The sequence below is a fragment of the Podarcis erhardii genome (genome assembly GCF_964252035.2).
Source record: "Podarcis erhardii genome assembly, chromosome: 15".
NCBI classification, from domain to species: domain Eukaryota; kingdom Metazoa; phylum Chordata; class Lepidosauria; order Squamata; family Lacertidae; genus Podarcis; species Podarcis erhardii.
Window position 1 is genome coordinate 5,569,674 of NC_138505.1, and position 18,101 is coordinate 5,587,774.

The following is an 18,101-nucleotide window of genomic DNA, read 5'->3' on the forward strand; positions in this document are numbered from 1 at the left end:
ATCATTAGCAGGATTATTGTAATAACCTGTAGTTTCACAAGAGTATATATTTAAAGGAGGTAATTAAATGAGCAAGTGAAATGAATCTGGATATGTAGAAGATATATATATATAAAAATTATACTGCAGAAAGAGGGGGAAGGAAGTCAAATTTTGAAATGTTAAATTGATTGTAGAACTAATGAAATGTATAAACTTGAAATTTAAATTTTTTAAAAAACACACCTTTAAAAACACAAAAAAATTGCCAGCCCCTGAATTAGTCTTGCAACCGGACAGCCACAAAACCCCCAACCAATATCGGGGATTTTATAGGGGGGGGGGTGTCTCTGAACTGTGTGCAGAAACAAACTGGTGCAAACAACTATGAAGTGCTCCGGGATCTTCTCTGCATCGAACGCTTGTGGTTCAGTCTGACTCAAGTCTCCAGAGATTTCCCTTCTGTCTCAGTGCTCCCCCTCCTAACTGTTTCCTCCCCTTCCTCTGGCAGTTACTACGGTCTGACCGTCTGGTTCCCAGACATGATCAAGCACCTCCAGAACATCGAGTACGCCTCTCGCACCAAGGTGTTCAACAACGAGTCGGTGCGCCACATCACCTTCAACTTCACGCTGGAAAACCAGATCCACACCCGCAGCGAATATTTCAACGACAAGTAGGTGGCCTCTCTCTCTCGCTCTTCAAAATGTGGTAACCCTACAATATGATAGGCTCTGGTTCGCCAGATGGGTCATGACCGAGACCATTGGGAGTTTGTTCCTTGTGCGGGAGAACGGGGCCTTCTCAGTGGTGGCCCCCGTCTCTACCATTTATGGAATGCTTTCTCCTGGGAAAACACGCCTGGCACCAAGATGGTTATCTTTTAATGCCAGACTAATACCTTTCTGTTTTGGTGGTTACACTACCCTCGACAGTGGTGCTCAACTTTCAGTGGGGTGGGGTTATGACTTGTCCTTATCGTATCCTTGGATGAGAATTTTAGGGATAGAATCATACAACTGTAGAGTTGGAAGAGACCATGAGGGTCATCTAGTCCAGGGGTCAGCAAACTTTTTCAGCAGGGGGCCAGTCCACTGTCCCTCAGACCTTGTGGGGGGCCAGACTATATTTTGGAAAAAAATATGAACGAATTCCTATGCCCCACAAATAACCCAAAGATGCATTTATTATTATTATTATTATTATTATTATTATTATTATTATTATTATTACCGCGCCCATCTGTGGCTGGGTTTGCCCAGCCTCTCTGGGCGGCTTCCAACAGAATATTAAAATACAATGACCTATTAAACATTAAAAGCTTCCCTAAACAGCGCTGCCTTCAGATGTCTCCTAGAAGTCTGGTAGTTGTTTTTCTCTTTGACATCTGGTGGGAGGGTGCCACTACTGAGAAGGCCCTCTGCCTGGTTCCCTGTAATTTTAAATAAAAGCACACATTCTACTCATGTAAAAACACCAGGCAGGCCCCACAAATAACCCAGAGATGCATTTTAAATAAAAGGACACATTCTACTCATGTAAAAACACGCTGATTCCTGGACCATCCGAGGGCCGGATTTAGAAGGCGATTGGGCCGGATCCTTCGTTTGCCTAGCCTTGATCTAGTCCAAGCCCTGGCAATGCAGGAATCTTTCACCCGACTCAAACCCATAACCTCTCTGTTTTACGACAGGTTTATAAGCCTCAAAATGAAGTCTGTGTCCTTCGTTGACTCCTTGTTCGAAGAATGTTACTTTGAGGACATCACAACTAGCAATACGTTCTTCAAGAACTGCACCTTCATCTCTACTGTCTTCTACAACACGGGTAAAGTCTGAGGCCGCCGCGTGCCAAAAAAGCAAACGAAAACCTTTAAAAAATATTTTCTTTTTCCAATTTTTCAAATGTCCCTACAATGAAAATTACATCTGAACAAAAATATATATATCCTGGTCTCCTTCCTATTCTATGGTTAAGTCATGCCACCTCCTGGTAGGACCAGTTGCTTAAGTGAGTTGCCTTTTATTCTTTTATACATTGTGGAAGCCCATGTAGAACCACAGGACTGTACAATAGGAAGGGACACCAAGAATCATCTAGTCTGACCCCCCTGCAGCTCATTTAATAAATAAAAATAAAATAACCCTCTGTCTGTCTCCTCTTGACCCACAGACCTCTTTGAGTACAAGTTCATCAACAGCCGGATCATCAACAGTACCTTTCTCCACAACAAAGAAGGCTGCCAGCTGGACTTCAGCGATGACAACAATGCCTACATGATTTATTTTGTCAGCTTCCTGGGCACTCTCGCCGTGCTGCCAGGGAATATAGTCTCTGCGCTCCTGATGGACAAAATCGGGCGACTTCGGATGTTGGGTAAGGGTTAGAGGTAGTCCTGTCGCCATTCACAGATTAAAGAGATATAAAAATAAAAATAAAAATAATTTTTTATTTATACCCCACCCTTCCCAGTTCAAAAACCGGGCTCAGGGCAGCTAACAACAAATTTAAAACACTTAATTATAAAAGCAGCATAAAATGCAGTATAAAAACATGAATAACAATAAAATTCAAAAATCAGTTTAGGGGAAATAAGCATTAGGTAACCCCCAGGGCTAGCTGGCTGAATTGGTCCTACTTGGGCCAGCGAGGAGACCAGGCAAGAATTAGCTGTGGTGTCTCAGAGCGGGTGATCTTCATAAAAGGGGAAGGGAAGGGAAATAAAAAATCAGGCTGAATTCAAATTGAAGGCCAAGCGGAATAGCTCTGTCTTACAGGCCTGACGGAAGGAGGTTAAATCCTGCAGGGCCCTGGTCTCATGGGACAGAGCATTCCACCAGGTCGGAGCCATCACTGAGAAGGTCCTGGCCCTGGTGGAGGATAGTCTGGCTTCCTTAGGGCCCGGGACCTCTAAAGTATGGTTATTCATGGACCTTAAGGTCCTATGCAGGGCAGACCAGGAGAGGCGGTCCCGTAGATATGAGGGCCCTAAGCCACAAAGGGCTTTAAAGGTCAAGACCAGCACCTTTAACCTGACCCTATACTCCACTGGGAGCCAGTGCAACTGGTAAAGCACTGGGTGAATATGCTCCCATGGCAGGGACCCCGTGAGGAGCCTCGCTGAAGCATTGTACACCCACTGGAGTTTCTGGGACAGTTTCAATAGCACAGCGAAGGCGGCTGCCTAATTTCAATAGGCAGGGAGTTCCAGAGTGTAGCTGCTGCCACACTAAAAGACTGAGTTCTTACAAATGAGAAATGGGTGTTATGTAGCGCCTCTAGAAGTGCCAGTTCTGTTGGTCGCAAGTGGTTTGAGGAGTATGGCAATCTTGCAGGCAAACTTCCCCCAAGTTGCTAAAGGCTTTATATACGGATAGGAATGTCCTGTCTGGAAATTTCCCACCTAATTACTGGGGAAAAGGCACCGGTCAGATCACAGGATATTTATGGCCAAAACACACAATGCCTTAGTGTGTCTGTATTATTATTTTTTTGCCAGCTGCAGGGGACCACAGATCCAGAGCAGGATTGTGGCATGAGTAAGAGGCGAGAGCCAAGTCCTTTGTGCTGCTTTCCTGTTGAAAACTGCTCCCCCACACTCTGAATTTTAAGTTGCTCCATGAGTGTAAATGACAGGTTCTTTTCAGGAGCAAAGGAGGAGGGCGTTTTCTTTAAGAAAAGGGCACGGGGGGGGGGGGAATGATTGCCCCAGCTCTGCGCTGCAATTCTGATGTAGACTAGGACTCCGCTCAGTTCTTGCACTGCACACAAAATGCAGCTCAGTCGCTAGAGCGTGAGACTCTTGTGGGTTCGAGCCCCACGTTGGGCAAAAACGGGTCAGCTAACTTTTTCAGCAGGGGCCAGTCCACTGTCCCTCAGACCTTGTGGGGGGCCGGACTATATTTTTTTTTTTTTGGAGGGGGGGGGGAAATGAATGAATTCCTATGCCCCACAAATAACCCAGAGATGCATTTTAAATAAAAGGACACATTCTACTCATGTAAAAACACGCTGATTCCCGGACTGTCCGCGGGCCGGATTTAGAAGGTGTTTGGGCTTCATCCGGTCCACGGTCCTTAGTTTGCCTACCCATGGGCAAAAAGACTCCAGCATTGTAGGGGTTAGACTAAATGACCCTCGTGGTCCGTTCCGCCTCTACGATTCTGTGATTCTGTGGCAGTGCATTTTGGTGCAAAGAAAGGTTTCGGAGGGGCAGGGAATCGGTTGCTTTGTGGCCCTTTTGACTTTCGTGCTAATTGGCCTCGTTAGTTAATGTTTCCCCCATGAAAGAGCCTGTGCGATTTGCTTAAAAGACGCTACTAGGCTGCATTTTCATTTGTGTGAATAGTTGCTGATTTTGAATGAATGAGTAACGGAGTTTCTGGAGAACTAGGAACCAAATTGGTGCGTGGGCAGGATTTCTGATGAACAGTTTACATCGGTGGGAGGGATGGCATCGTAGCACCTGGGAGCCCTCCGCCCCCCCTTGAGCCCTCCGCCCCCCCAAATTCCCTGAGCTCTCCACCTCTTTCGACATGAGCTACTGAGGGTGACGACCTTTCTTCTCCCTTGAAAAGCACATAGAGCTGAAAGAGTGATGCTTTTCCAGGCACAGGTTAAGTCTATTGCATCTGATTGTTACCCAGATACCTTGGGAAATCAATGAGTGTGTGTGTGAGAGAGAGAGCATAGCTGTCAACTTTTCCCTTAGGGACGCAGGTGGCGCTGTGGGTTAAACCACAGAGCCTAGGACTTGCCGATCAGAAGGTCGGCAGTTCGAATCCCTGTGACGGGGTGAGCTCCCGTTGTTCGGTCCCTGCTCCTGCCAACCTAGCAGTTCGAAAGCGCCTCAAAGTGCAAGTAGATAAATAGGTACCACTCCGGCGGGAAGGTAAACGGCATTTCCGTGCGCTGCTCTGGTTCGCCAGAAGCGGCTTAGTCCTGCTGGCCACATGACCTGGAAGCTGTACGCCGGCTCCCTCGGCCAATAAAGCGAGACGAGCGCCGCAACCCCAGAGTCGGCCACGACTGGACCTAATGGTCAGGGGTCCCTTTACCTTACCCTTATTCCGAATAGGATTCCTCGCAAGAAAAGGAAAAAGTTGACAGCTTTGGAGAGGGAGAGAGAGCATTTTCTTTTACTCTCTTGAGACAAATATAAACATATTTACACACTTTGTATACAGGAAAGAACTAATAACAAAGTTTGCTACATTCTTATTATTTGGCTGTATTCAACTGAAATTGCAGACTGGTTGAATTAAGTCAGCATGGCTAACTGGGCTCCATTAATCCAATGGGTCTACTCTGAGTAGCACTTAGCTGGGTACCACCCGTTAATCAACACTATTGCAGAAACTCTTATTTTTAGCAGTACTCAAAAGGCTGCCAGTAATACCGAGCCCTCCTCTGGGTTTTGAACCTTTCCCCCCATGAGGTCTAGAAACTTGTTTGACGATTCCTAAGAGATCAGCTTCTGCGATGGACACAGAGGGCAACGGGTGCAGTCAGACATGCCTAACCTTGAATTAGGACTATCCCATTGACTCCTCTCTCTTCGCTTTCCCCCCTCCCATCTTCTCCCCGACGCATCCAGCCGGTTCGAGCGTCATGTCCTGTGTGAGCTGCTTCTTCCTCTCATTCGGGAACAGCGAGTCCGCCATGATCGCCCTCCTCTGCCTATTTGGTGGGGTCAGCATAGCTTCGTGGAATGCCCTGGACGTCCTCACGGTGGAGCTCTACCCATCGGATAGAAGGTAAGCCTTTCATCCTCCTCTTTGCAGAAACCCCAGGTCTTGGGGAAAGCCTACCAGAGTTGTACGGGTCTGTGGTTGAGTGGTGGCCAAAGGCTATTTCTGCAGCAGAGACCCTGCCACCACCATCCTGGAGCTGACCAATCAGCATGAAAGGGGAACATTCCTAGCCAATGAGAAGAAGCCCTCTTTCCCTTTGTGCTGATTGGAGCCAATCAGAGGGAAAGGAGGTGGATCAGCCACTGAGGGTTTGCTCCTAGGGTCACCCTGCAGAAGGTGGGCAGGAGTGTGCTGGGCCTGGGGGTAACCCATGAAACGTGGTCCAGGACCGGTCCAGAAACCGTAGGAGTCAGTCCAACAGGGCCAAGGCAGGAAACCAGGCAAGGACAGGCACAGGATCACAGGCAGGCTCCAACAAGCAGCAACATTGCTCCCGCAACCTGAGGCAGGGTCTGACTGCCTTTGTTGAGGTAACGGCCGGTCCTGATCCCCCGGCAACTCACCTCCCTGTCTCGCCCGAAGGCGAGCACTCCTCCTGCGAGTACTCAGGTCTCTTCTTCTCTCAGACCTCAGTCTCTGCAGCTTGGGAGATGTCGGTGGGTTACTTGACCCAGGGGCTGCCTCAGCCTCCCCTGACCCAACCGGTAGTGGAGCAGCTGTAAGCGATGGCCCAGCCGGAGGCAACGAGGTCATCCCCGCATCTGGAGCCAGGGCAGGCTCAGGCCCCTGACTCGGCCCAGCTGGTGCTTGTTGCAGGGGGAACCTGTGCAGACTAGGGCTCTTCAGGATCAGGCCCCAGGCTTGGTTCAGATGATGCCTGAGGCAAAGGATCCGGTGCAGACTGAGACTCCTCTGGTTCCGAGTCCGGGTCCCAGGCCATCACAAGGAGGAAACACGGAGGAGGAAATTGTACTGGAAGTTCCAAGATCTCTAAGGTGCGGAGGTTTCTTGCAGAGATCTTGCTGTTGTCCATCGGCAGTTGACACCTGGCAGGGTGTCCACTTGCAGAAGACAGCCCTTCACTGCAGGGGTGGGGAACCCGGAGGATAATCCTGGCCCCTGAGGCTATTTCCCCGAAATCATAACTCACCAGCTGACATCCCTTGCAATCATCATCTGAACAGGGGTGATGGGTGCTGCAATCCAGAACATTTGCGAGGAGTCAGACTTCAACCCTTCAAACTCTACGATTGTACAAAGTAGGGGCAAGTTGTCCTCGCAAAGTGTGTCACGGATCTTTCTTTTGGCTCCTATGAATTCAGATGCCGCCGCAAACCCTCCTGTTGCGAGTTGAGAATTTTGCTTAAAAGAACCCCCAGGTCCCAAGTTGATAGTCCTCATGGTTTACAAGGACAACAATGTATGTGATTTTTGGGGGGAATGGGGACAGGAGGGTTCAGAAGCACTGCCTGAATGCTTCTGCGATGCCAGAACTATGGGAGCTGTCCAGATTGCGAAGGACTCTAGAGGTGCATCCCTCCCTGCATTGCAACATCTTAAAAAAGAAAGTGTAAAATCCAAATCTCGTGACGGTGCGGTCCTGTCCCTTCCCTCCCAGCGCCTCCAATGTCCTTTCAGGGATAAACACTTTGCAGGGGGGAAGCGAGAGGCTGCCTAGCATTGGAAATGAGGGCAAGCCGAGAAAAAGTGACGCATCCAGCTTGCCAGTCACACGGCAGCCCAGGCTGCCCGCAGGGACCTTGGCAGCACAGGAGAAAAGGAGGAGGGGGAAGAAAGAGGGAAAGAGAGAAAGAGAAGGTAGGGTGAATGGTTCCTGGAGAAGAGCGGAAACCCAGTTCTGTGTTTTTTCAGTGAAGGAGAGAGGGGGGGGGCGAAAGCTTAGAGGTCAGGTCACAGAGGTTGAGGTCCGTTTCGAAGCAGCAGCAGCACAAACAGGCTTTGCAAAAACAGAGCAGCTGTAATGAAATCAGCAAGACGTGTGGATTTTCTTTGATTATTTATTAGTGAGAATTTATACGCTGCTTGGAGGTAGCAAAAAACCTGAAAGCGAAGGCTTACAAAATACAGTGGTGCCTCAGGTTAAGAACTTAATTCGTCCTGGAGGTCCGTTCTTAACCTAAACCACCGCACGATTTCTGTTCTCATCCTGAAGCAAAGTTCTTAACCTGAGGCACTACTTCTGGGTTAGTGGAGTCTGTAACCTGAAGCGTCTGTAACCTGAAGCGGTCTGTAACCCGAGGTACCACTGCATAGATCAAGTTGTTGTTGTTGTTGTTGATTTAAATGCCCTTCTTCCTCCCTCTTCCGTTTTCTCTTTCTATCATCATCATCATCATCATCAACAACAACAACAACCCCAACCCCCCCCGCCCAGGGATCTCTAGCATAGCTGTCAACTTACAGATTTGAAAATAAGGGACCAGCAGCCTCGAAAATAAGGGATCAGCAGCCAAAATAAGGGATTTTTCCGGGCACAGGTATGTTCAGCTTCTGAGCCCCTCTGAGCCAAAGGCAGAAAGCCCAGCCAGCAGCCAAATGAAGCCTCATCAATAAGGGACAGCAGCAGGACATGGCGCTGGGATAAGGGACTGTCCCGCCAAGTAAGGGACACTTGACAGCTATGATCTCTAGTTGGTGCACATGGTTCTCCTCCCCATTTTATCCTCACGACAGCCCTGTGAGGTAGGTGAGGCTGAGAGGCAGTGACTTGGCCCAAGGTCACCCCGTGAGCTTTGTGGCTGAGCGGGGGATTTCAACCCAACTTTCCCAGGCCCTACCTAGTCCAACACACGAACCATTACGCTACACTGGCTCTGGTTTTCTCCATTTGTGTCGCTGGCTTGCACAGCTAGGGCGAGGAGTCAGGTTTTTCCTGATCAGCAAGCAACTGGTATGAAGACTGTGTTTTTAAAACCACGAGATTCCCCGTGGCGAGATGCCACCTCAAAGCCTGGCAGACTTATCGTGCATGTCAGTAACTTGTAGTTATTTCCTGATTCTGAGATGCAGCTGCCTGGAGAACAAATTCTCTCCCTGAAAAAAACAACAACCCTATGTGCATCTTTTTCTTGATATTCCGAAGGCATCCTAAGGGAAGTTTGATTTTTTTTATTATTAAATTTTATTTAACATAATTATGACAAAATACAGTACAAGCAAAATACTGCAAATACATACATATTTCAGATAAGCACACACATGTATAAAAAAGAACAAAAAGGAAAAAAGGAAGAAAAGAAAAAAGAAAAAGAAAAATTGGAAGAAGAAGAAAAATTGGAAGAATTTATTCTACAAATATCTCAATAATAAAATTTCACTGATTGACTTCCATCGCTTACACTGCACTTCCCATATACATTTTAAGCAAAATTGTATCTGCTATTCCGTATTTTCCCCATACAATCTCATACAAATATTCTAATCAATAGTTTTCTAAATCTTTCATAAATCTATTCTAAACACAACCAATACCTTACACAATACCTTTTGTTGTGTTTTTATATTTTGTGGGAAGCTGCCCAGAGTGGCTGGGGCAAACCCAGTCAGATGGCTGGGCTTAAAGGTAAAGGTAAAGGGACCCCTGACCATTAGGTCCAGTCGTGGACGACTCTGGGGTTGCAGCGCTCATCTCGCTTTATTGGCTGGGGGAGCCGGCGTACAGCTTCCGGGTCATGTGGCCAGCAGGACTAAGCCGCTTCTGGCGAACCAGAGCAGTGCCGTTTACCTTCCCACCGGAGCGGTACCTATTTATCTACTTGCACTTTGACGTGCTTTTGAACTGCTAGGTTGGCAGGAGCAGGGACCGAGCAATGGGAGCTCAACCCGTCGTGGGGATTCGAACTGCCGACCTTCTGATAATAACATTATTATTATTTCTTCCTTTGCTTCTAGGACGACTGCTTTCGGCTTCCTCAATGCCCTGTGCAAACTGGCCGCCGTCCTGGGCATCAGCATCTTCACGTCCTTTGTGGGCATCACGAAAGCGGTGCCCATCCTTCTGGCGTCGGCGGCGCTGGCCGTGGGGAGCTCCCTGGCCCTCAAGCTGCCGGAGACACGGGGGCAGGTGCTGCAGTGAGCGTGCGTCCGTGCGAGCGTGTGAAAAAGAGAGAGAGAGGTTAGCACTCGGCCCTCATCCGCGCCTGCCCTGTCCCACTTGCCAGGGGAGGGGGGCAAGTGGCAGATCTAGAGTTGTAGACACTGTGACTGTCTTGTCGTACCATTTCAACCGGGGGGGGGGGGAGGACCAACCGTGGTCTGGGCTTTCGCCCGCAGACAAATCTCACCCCCGGCCCTTCTCCCCAATTTCCTCTTGTGGTTATCGGTGTACGTGTGAATCCTCACCCCACCTCCACCCATCCAAAAAACGACCCCAATGAAATAGCAGGGGGACCGGATGAGGCGCAAAGTCGCCTCTCTCTGCGCAAAAGGGACGCAGACGGGTCAGAGGTCAAACATCGGGGGGGCGGCGTGACCCCCCTCCCGAATTTCAGGGTGTGTGACCCCCCCGCAAACCACTTCGCCAATCCAAGCTGGGGTATGTGTGCATGTGTGTCCAACTATCTGGTAGAGGACATGTGATGATGTTTTACACCAATGTGTAAGCTTGTACAAAACAGTAAATCTCACAGATCTCGGGTGTGTTAACGTGCTCCAAACGTCCCCTTTTCCTTTCATCTCCTTCTTTTTTATTTTTAAAAAAGGGGTTCTCAAGAGGCACGCTTTTGTGTCTCGGTGCACACCCATCCCACTTGTGTGTGTGTGTGTGTGTATATATATATACAGCGGGGGGAGACAAAGAAAACAACCTCCCCCAAATTGTAGCGTCCGTTTCTGGGTGTGTAAAACTAGCGTTGGTTCGGGTGTGTGATTTCGTTTAGCTTGACGTTTCAGGGCTCCGGATGGGGTTGGCACCGCTGCGGGAGGGCGGAAGAGCCTTCGGGTTTCTGGGTGCGGTGCCAAACAGGCCCTGTCGTCCTGCAAACCGGGCTTCGCTCTTGTGAGCCTCTCCACAACCTGTACATTCATTGTGCATCTGTGTCATTGGCTGCTGGTGGATCTGTTTTGCTTTGGGGCTCGAGTCAGCTGCCATGATTCCGAGCCAGGGGCCTTGGGCCCATCTAGTCCAGTGTTGCTGACACTGACCGACAGCAGCGGCGCTCTGGGGGTGTCAGGTCTCATCCAGGCCTACCTGGAGATTGGAGCCTGGGCCTTTCGGGGTTCTCCTCTGCTGAGATTGCCCCTGCCCTTCCCCAAGATATAGGAACATATGAAGCTGCCATATACTACTGGCCCAAGAGGTCAGTATTGTCTGCTTGGACTGGCAGCAGCTGTGCAGGATTTCAGGCAGGGGTTCTCTCAGCCCTCCCTGGAGAGATGCCTTCAAAGGATGGAAGCTGGGACTTTCTGCTTGCAAGGCCAAGCTATTGTTGTAAACAAAAATTGCCCTTTTCCCTTATGGGGTATCCAAGAGCCCATATAGAGTCCTTACATAGGTTCCCTATTGGTAGGAGAAAATAACAGAGGCCAACCAGAGAATATTGAGAAGCAAAGCAGCCAGTAAGCCTGATCTTTATTGATCTGTTGCAACAGGGTGCTCTCCTCACCCGCAGGAGAGGAGGAGGAGGAACCCAGAAAAATGGTGCGCAAGGCCTTATAAAGACTTTTGAAATTGCCACACTGTAGATCAAGACCACCCCCAGAAACATCATACATACATCACCGAAGGGGTGTAACCTAAGACCACCCCTCAGATACATCATACCTACATCACAGAAAAGGCGGTCTTAAAACAGAAATTTGAATGTTGTTTTTCTCCTGTCGTTGTTTATCTCCTGTCTGGCAGGTTACTTGATTGGATTTCCTGGGGAGCCTGGCCAGTCTTTTGTAATGATAAATACTTAGTTCCTGAGTCAGGTCACAGGCTCACACCCTATTCAAACACAGACATACCCTTAAGACAGGATTTGTGAGGAAAGAGACAATGGGAGGTTTCCCGCTTTGACCTCGCAGAGAAAACATTTGCTCAGTTTAGGAATCAAAATGGTTCCAGGTCGGTCTTCCTGTGCTGATCTATGTATGTGCTTGGTTGGTACACTTATGAACATTACCATATATCTAAGACCATAAAATTCCTATCACAATATGATGGCCCTTTCCCCAGAGATGGTGGCAAAAAAGTACCACCAGTCTAATTGGAGAGCTTGCCTTTCGCTTGGTTGGTCTTGCTTCCTATCTAGACGGAAGAACTCACCATCTTCTGGCCCAGACCTTTGGAACATCTCGCCCCATGGTTGACTGTCACCAACTGCTCTCAGATGAGGGACATGTATTCATGTGACTTTGATTTTATGTGGGTCCCAAGACAAATTAAAATGCTGCAGTGCCAGTTGGTGGAAACCACAGAGGATATACACAAAGTACCAAATGTGGTGACAGTAATAATAATGCAACAAAACAACAACACCACAAACTGGCTTATAAGTATAAAATCCAATTTAGTAGAATAATAACTAGAATAGAGATAGACTTGTAACCATTCAAGCAACAAACATACTAAGGTGCCATGTGCAAAACAAAGCCCGGAGATACTGTAAACATGGAGTGGATAAATGTACAACTGTATCTTAACAAGTTAATGGGACGCAGGTGGCGCTGTGGGTTAAACCACAGAGCCTAGGACTTGCCGATCAGAAGGTCAGCGGTTCGAATCCCCGCGATGGGGTGAGCTCTCGTTGCTCGGTCCCTGCTCCTGCCAACCTAGCAGTTCAAAAGCACATCAGAGTGCAAGTAGATAAATAGGTACCGCTCTAGCGGGAAGGTAAACGGCATTTCCGTGTGCTGCTCTGGTTCGCCAGAAGCGGCTTAGTCATGCTGGCCACATGACCAGGAAGCTGTACGCCGGCTCCCTCGGCCAATAAAGCGAGATGAGCACCGCAACCCCAGAGTCGGCCACAACTGGACCTAATGGTCAGGGGTCCCTTTACCCTTTACCTTTTTAACTTGTTAAGATACAGTTGTACATTTATCCACTCCATGTTTACAGTATCTCCAGGCTTTGTTTTGCACATGGCACCTTAGTATGTTTGTTGCTTGAATGGTTACAAGCCTATCTCTATTCTAGTAAATTTGGTTTTATATTTATAAGCCAGTTTGTGGTGGTGTTGTTTTGTTGGAAACCACAGAGGGACAAGACTCTTGCTCCTGTGCTCAGATCCTGCTCAGCCGTGGTGAGAACTGGATGCTGAACTAGATGGGCCGCTGGCCTGATCCTGCAAGCTCTTCTTATGGTCTTAGATGTTTCCCATCCCTGCCTTCGCATCTCCACTCAGGGGCCTCATTGGGAGCTGGGGGCCAGGACTCTTAATACAAACCGAGAGATCCTTAGCCCTTTATTTCACGACCAAGAAGAAAGGAGGGAGAATCGCTGTTCCAATTTAACGTTTGTGGACCAAAAACTGCCCAGCAAAGCTTGATAAATAAGCACATTTTAACTCAGCAGGGTAGCGAATGCGGTCTTCTCGTTCATTCCAATCTCTCTGTTTTTGGTGTGGTTTTTTTTCCCCTTTGAAGAAAAAATACCAGAAGTGGCGAGGATCGGCTGGACTCTCAGCCTTCAGCCAGCATGACCAATGGTGGGAGCTGGAGTCCCAACAACCCCTGGCTCACACTGTAGAATTATCCATTTAGGATAATTCTGCTTCCCCAATTCCCCAGGAGGGAGAGGGCTAATACTTTTTTAGCCCTGACTTGAGAGTTGGTCAGTAGTCTGGGGGGAGGCACAGAGGAACCCTGTGTCATAGACGAAGCACTAAGTCAAACTCAGCATCTTCAAAGGTCCAGGTGTTCTTCCCTTTTGTCACCTGGCCCCCGGCAGCTGCAATATCTCCCTCTGGCCAGCTGGAGGGGTGGCGCTAAAGCACAAACAAACGGTCTTTCCCTCTGGCTGCAGCAGAATAGGGAGTTTCCGAGACACACAGACCCTCAGCCCTTAAGTTATCTGAATATAGAGAGGGAGCCTACCTAACATCAATACGCAGGGAGTTCCACTGGTTAAGCGGTGCCCTGCTGAAGCCACGCCTCCTTGCAACGTTGAAGGACAACGCAGCTAATAAATTTACATGCAACCTAACCTTTCCTCTCCTCCTTTGTGAATCTTGACGCCTCTGGAATAAGGTCCTATTTTAAGCAGCTGCTTTGGGGAAGTAACAGATCCACACGGGAAGTATTTATCAATCAAAGCACACCACCCCTCCTTTGCGCCTTTCCCCAAAATTGTGACGCTTCCCCCCACCTCAACCCTTCGGTCTCTCTCCATCCTTTACAGTGTAGCTGGTCTTTAAAAACAAACAAAAAAAAAACAAACCCCCCCACATACAAACCATACGTAGTTCTGTCTGTATGCAAAATAAAATAAAAAAAAAATGACAAAAAACCTTGTGTTGTGGTTTTAGCTGTTTTTAGATGTTTGTAAAAGAACAATTGAGAAGAAAAAGAATCAGGAAAAAAAATAATAATAGTCATTAACTTCAGTTGTCGTCTCCAGGTTGTTTCATTTTGTATTAATAATAAAAAAATAAAAGATAAAAAAACAGAAGCCAAGAATGACGACAAGATGAGGCGGATGTTTTAAATGCCGTGTCGAGAAATAAATATTCCTAAAGGTGCTGTAGATGATCATGATGATGATGATGATTTAAGGTTTTAAAAAATAAAAGAGGTGGTGTGTGCATAGTTTTTGATCGCTAGGGAAAGGATTTAAATATATGTAAGTCTGGCTCTGGCCCTACACATGAATCTTTCCCCCCCTCTGGAATTATGAACTCATAGTAAAAAAAAGTAAAAAAAAAAAATCTATGTAAAAATGAAAAAATAAAATAAAAGATTGAAAAAACGGTGATTGTGCGAGTTTCAGTTGTTGAGTTTTTCCTTTTCGTTATTCTGTTGGGGATGTGCAAAGAAATTCGGGTATAATGAAAAGTTCATAGAATTATAGTTGGGATTCTCAAGTCATCTAGTCCAGACACGTCCAAGGCATCGATTGTGATTGACCAGTCAATCCTGAGTTGAATTATGGTTGATCGCAATGCCCCCTCCGCTGGTGACGGGCCTGAGCAACCACTACAGTGGTGCCTCGCAAGACGAAATTAATTCGTTCCGCGAGTTGCTTCGTCTTGCGATTTTTTCATCTTGCGGAGCGCGGATTCCCGGGTATTAACGGCTTTAAGAAAAAGGAAGCAAACCCGCAAGACGTTTTCGTCTTGCGAAGCAAGCCCATAGGGAAATTCGTTTTGCGAAGCAACTCAAGAAATGAGAAACCCTTTCGTCTTGCGCGTTTTTCGTCTAGCGAGGCATTTGTCTTGCGGGGCACCACTGTACCTTGTCCTGAGCTCAGGGGAAGCAGGCTGTATAGCTGTCAACTTACAGATTTGAAAATAAGGGACCAGCAGCCTCGAAAATAGGGGATCAGCAGCCAAAATAAGGGATTTTCCGGGCACAGGTATGTTCAACTTCTGAGCCAACGGCAGAAAGCCCAGCCAGAAGCCAAACGAAGCCTCAAGCGGTGGTTCCCACAGCGCAGCAACCCGGCAAAGGGGATGCAGCAAGGGAAACCACCGTCACCTCTCCGCTGGGAAGCGCTGAGCAAAGGCGAGTCCCCAGGCAATGCGGCCGATTTGATCGGCACAAGGCATGCAAGCTCCACCCCCCAGTCGTTCTTAGACTTCCTATTGGGTGAGCAACACAGCCAAGCAACACAGTTTGAGCCTCCCTCCTCCCTGGCCGGGAGGGAGGGAGGGAGGGAGAGAAGCTGCTTCCTTTGAAACCCGGGAAATTTAAGGGACATCATCAATAAGGGACAGCAGCAGGACATGGCGCTGGGATAAGGGACTTTCCCACCAAACAAGGGACGGTTGACAGCTATGTTATGGTGCTGCTCGCGTGTAACCACACAGCATAATTCAAGTTGGGCATGCCTGAACTGGTCCAAGCCCCTGCAATGCAGGGATCTTTTGCCCAACATGGGGCTCAAACCTCCAATCCTGAGATTAGGAGTCTCATGCTCCACTGACTAAGCTTTGCAAAGGTCCTCCTCGCACCCTGGATCGAGACAGGCGCCCGTTTGCAAAATTGCAACGGACCATTGGATAAACTTTGAAAGCGCTCGACGCCACGGCAGCAAACCAGAAGGATGAAACGAAGGCAAGGGGCCACCTTGGGAGGAAAAGGTGGGATACACATTTAAAGGTAAATAAAACAATGTTGTGGAAGCACTGAATCTAGCAAAATCAAATAAATCTGTTATTGTGCTGTGGGAGACAAGGGCGATCAAATGCTATAGAGCCCCACGAGGACAAGTCTGCAGATTTCTGCTGGCCTCTCACTTCTCTGCACCTAGAAGCTGAAACTGCAAAAGTTGCAAACTGTTTTCCCCCAAACAGGTTCTTCTGGATTATTTCCAGCCCAGCGAGGTGTCCTTGCCTCCTTTTCCATTAAGATGCTTTGCGGTGATGAGCCGGAAATCCAACAGGTGCACAGATGGCTTAGTTAGTGCCTGGGAGTGGAGGGAGAAACTTCACCTGTTGGATATTGCTGCTGAAGAACATGACATGCCCTTCATTTCCCAAAGTGTATAAGGAACCTATCTGGCCATTAACAGATCCACCTTGGAGTCCTTGCGACATTTTGTATCTGAAGATTTAAGTGATTTATTTAACTTTTCCTTATCCATTAGCCCTGGGGTGCTCTACTGAGAGACAGCGGTGGTGTAGTGGTTAGAGCAGAGCTTCCCAAACTTTTCATGTTGGCGACGCACTTTTTAGACATTCATCATTTCGCAATTCAGTTTTACTTGGAGGTTAAAGATTCAGGTAGGTAGCCGTGTTGGTCTGACAGTCGAAACAAATAAAACAAAAATAAAAAATTGTCCAGTAGCACCGTAGAGACCAACTAAGTTTGCTGTGGGTATAAGCTTTTGTGTGCATGTCTCTGAAGAAGTGTGCATGCAAGGGACGCGGGTGGCGCTGTGGTATAAACCACAGAGCCTAGGGCTTGCTGATCAGAAGGTCGGCGGTTCGAATCCCCGAGACGGGGTGAGCTCCCGTTGCTCAGTCCCTGCTCCTGCCTACCTAGCAGTTCGAAAGCACGTCAAAGTGCAAGTAGATAAATAGGTACCGCTCTGGCGGGAAGGTAAACGGCGTTTCTGTGTGCTGTTCTGGTTCGCCAGAAGCGGCTTAGTCCTGCTGGCCACATGACCCGGAAGCTGTACGCTGGCTCCCTCGGCCAAGAAAGCGAGATGAGCGCTGCAACCCCAGAGTCAGCCACAACTGGACCTAATGGTCAGGGGTACCTTAACCTTTATGGTGCTACTGGACAATTTTTAATTTTTATTTATTTATTAGGAGGTTAAAGTAACCCTTTACCAGCCCCAGGAGGAAAGCTCTGGGCTAGAGTGTCAGACTAGGACCCGGGAGACCCGGGTTCAAATCCCCCCACGTGAAGCTCTCGCAGGGGTGACTGTGGGCCAGTCCCTGCCTTCTCTCAGCCCTGAACCTACCTCACAGGACTCTCGTGAAGATTAAATGAGGTGAGGAGAACCATGGGTTTTGTAGGCAAGGAATGCGTTCTGGAGACTTAGGCCTTGCAGGCCACGAATAAGGAACTACCTCATGCGATTGGCTAGCGGAGTGGAGCTTTTGGATTGGCCATATCTGAAATAAATACAATCCTTGTCTTCAGCTGGTCCGCTGACCAACTCAGACCATCACCCCTGCAGTAACTAGATCAGGCCAAAAGTGTTTTATCCAACCTAGCCTCCTGTTCGCATGGTAGTCAAATACAGTCCTACCTTGGGTTACATACACTTCAGGTTACAGACTCCACTAACCCAGAAATAGTGCATCAGGCTAAGAACTTTGCTTCAGGATGAGAACAGAAATCAGTGGGTTTTCTTCAGCAATAATAATAATACAGTGGTACCTCGGGTTACATACGCTTCAGGTTACAGACTCCACTAACCCAGAAATAGTACCTCGGGTTAAGAACTTTGCTTCAGGATGAGAACAGAAATCGTGCTCCAGTGGCGTGGTGGCAGTGGGAGGCCCCATTATCTTAAATGGTGCTTCAGGTTAAGAACAGTTTCAGGTTAAGTACGGACCTCCGGAATGAATTAAGAGCTTGTAGGGCAGCGGCTGAAGAAGGAGCAAAAAGGGTTTTCTCCTGTGTGTGTTTCTTGTGGCTGATTAGCTGCTCTCCCTGTGCAAAGGTCAGAGGGGGCAGGATTTCTGTTGAGGCAGGTGAGTAGCTGGGGGAGGAGCTTATCAGAGCTTGTAGGGCAGCGGCGCGCGCCTATCGGTGCGCACAATTTGATCTATCTTTAGATTTAGGGGAGCTAGTCTCAAACGTTTGTTGGGG

At 48.2% G+C, this 18,101-nt stretch overlaps 1 protein-coding gene across 1 annotated transcript in view; it reads left to right on the plus strand.

Annotated features, from left to right (window-relative positions):
* SV2A (synaptic vesicle glycoprotein 2A) overlaps positions 1-9,927 on the plus strand; it is a 51,263-nt gene extending 41,336 nt beyond the window's left edge. Inside the window, exons 9-13 of the mRNA XM_081840964.1 lie at positions 491-655; positions 1,673-1,806; positions 2,152-2,355; positions 5,576-5,735; positions 9,585-9,927. Coding sequence (XP_081697090.1) covers positions 491-655; positions 1,673-1,806; positions 2,152-2,355; positions 5,576-5,735; positions 9,585-9,768 — 847 coding nt within the window. The 3' untranslated portion in view covers positions 9,769-9,927. The remainder of the gene's footprint in view (positions 1-490; positions 656-1,672; positions 1,807-2,151; positions 2,356-5,575; positions 5,736-9,584) is intronic.
* Positions 9,928-18,101: the final 8,174 nt, after the last annotated feature.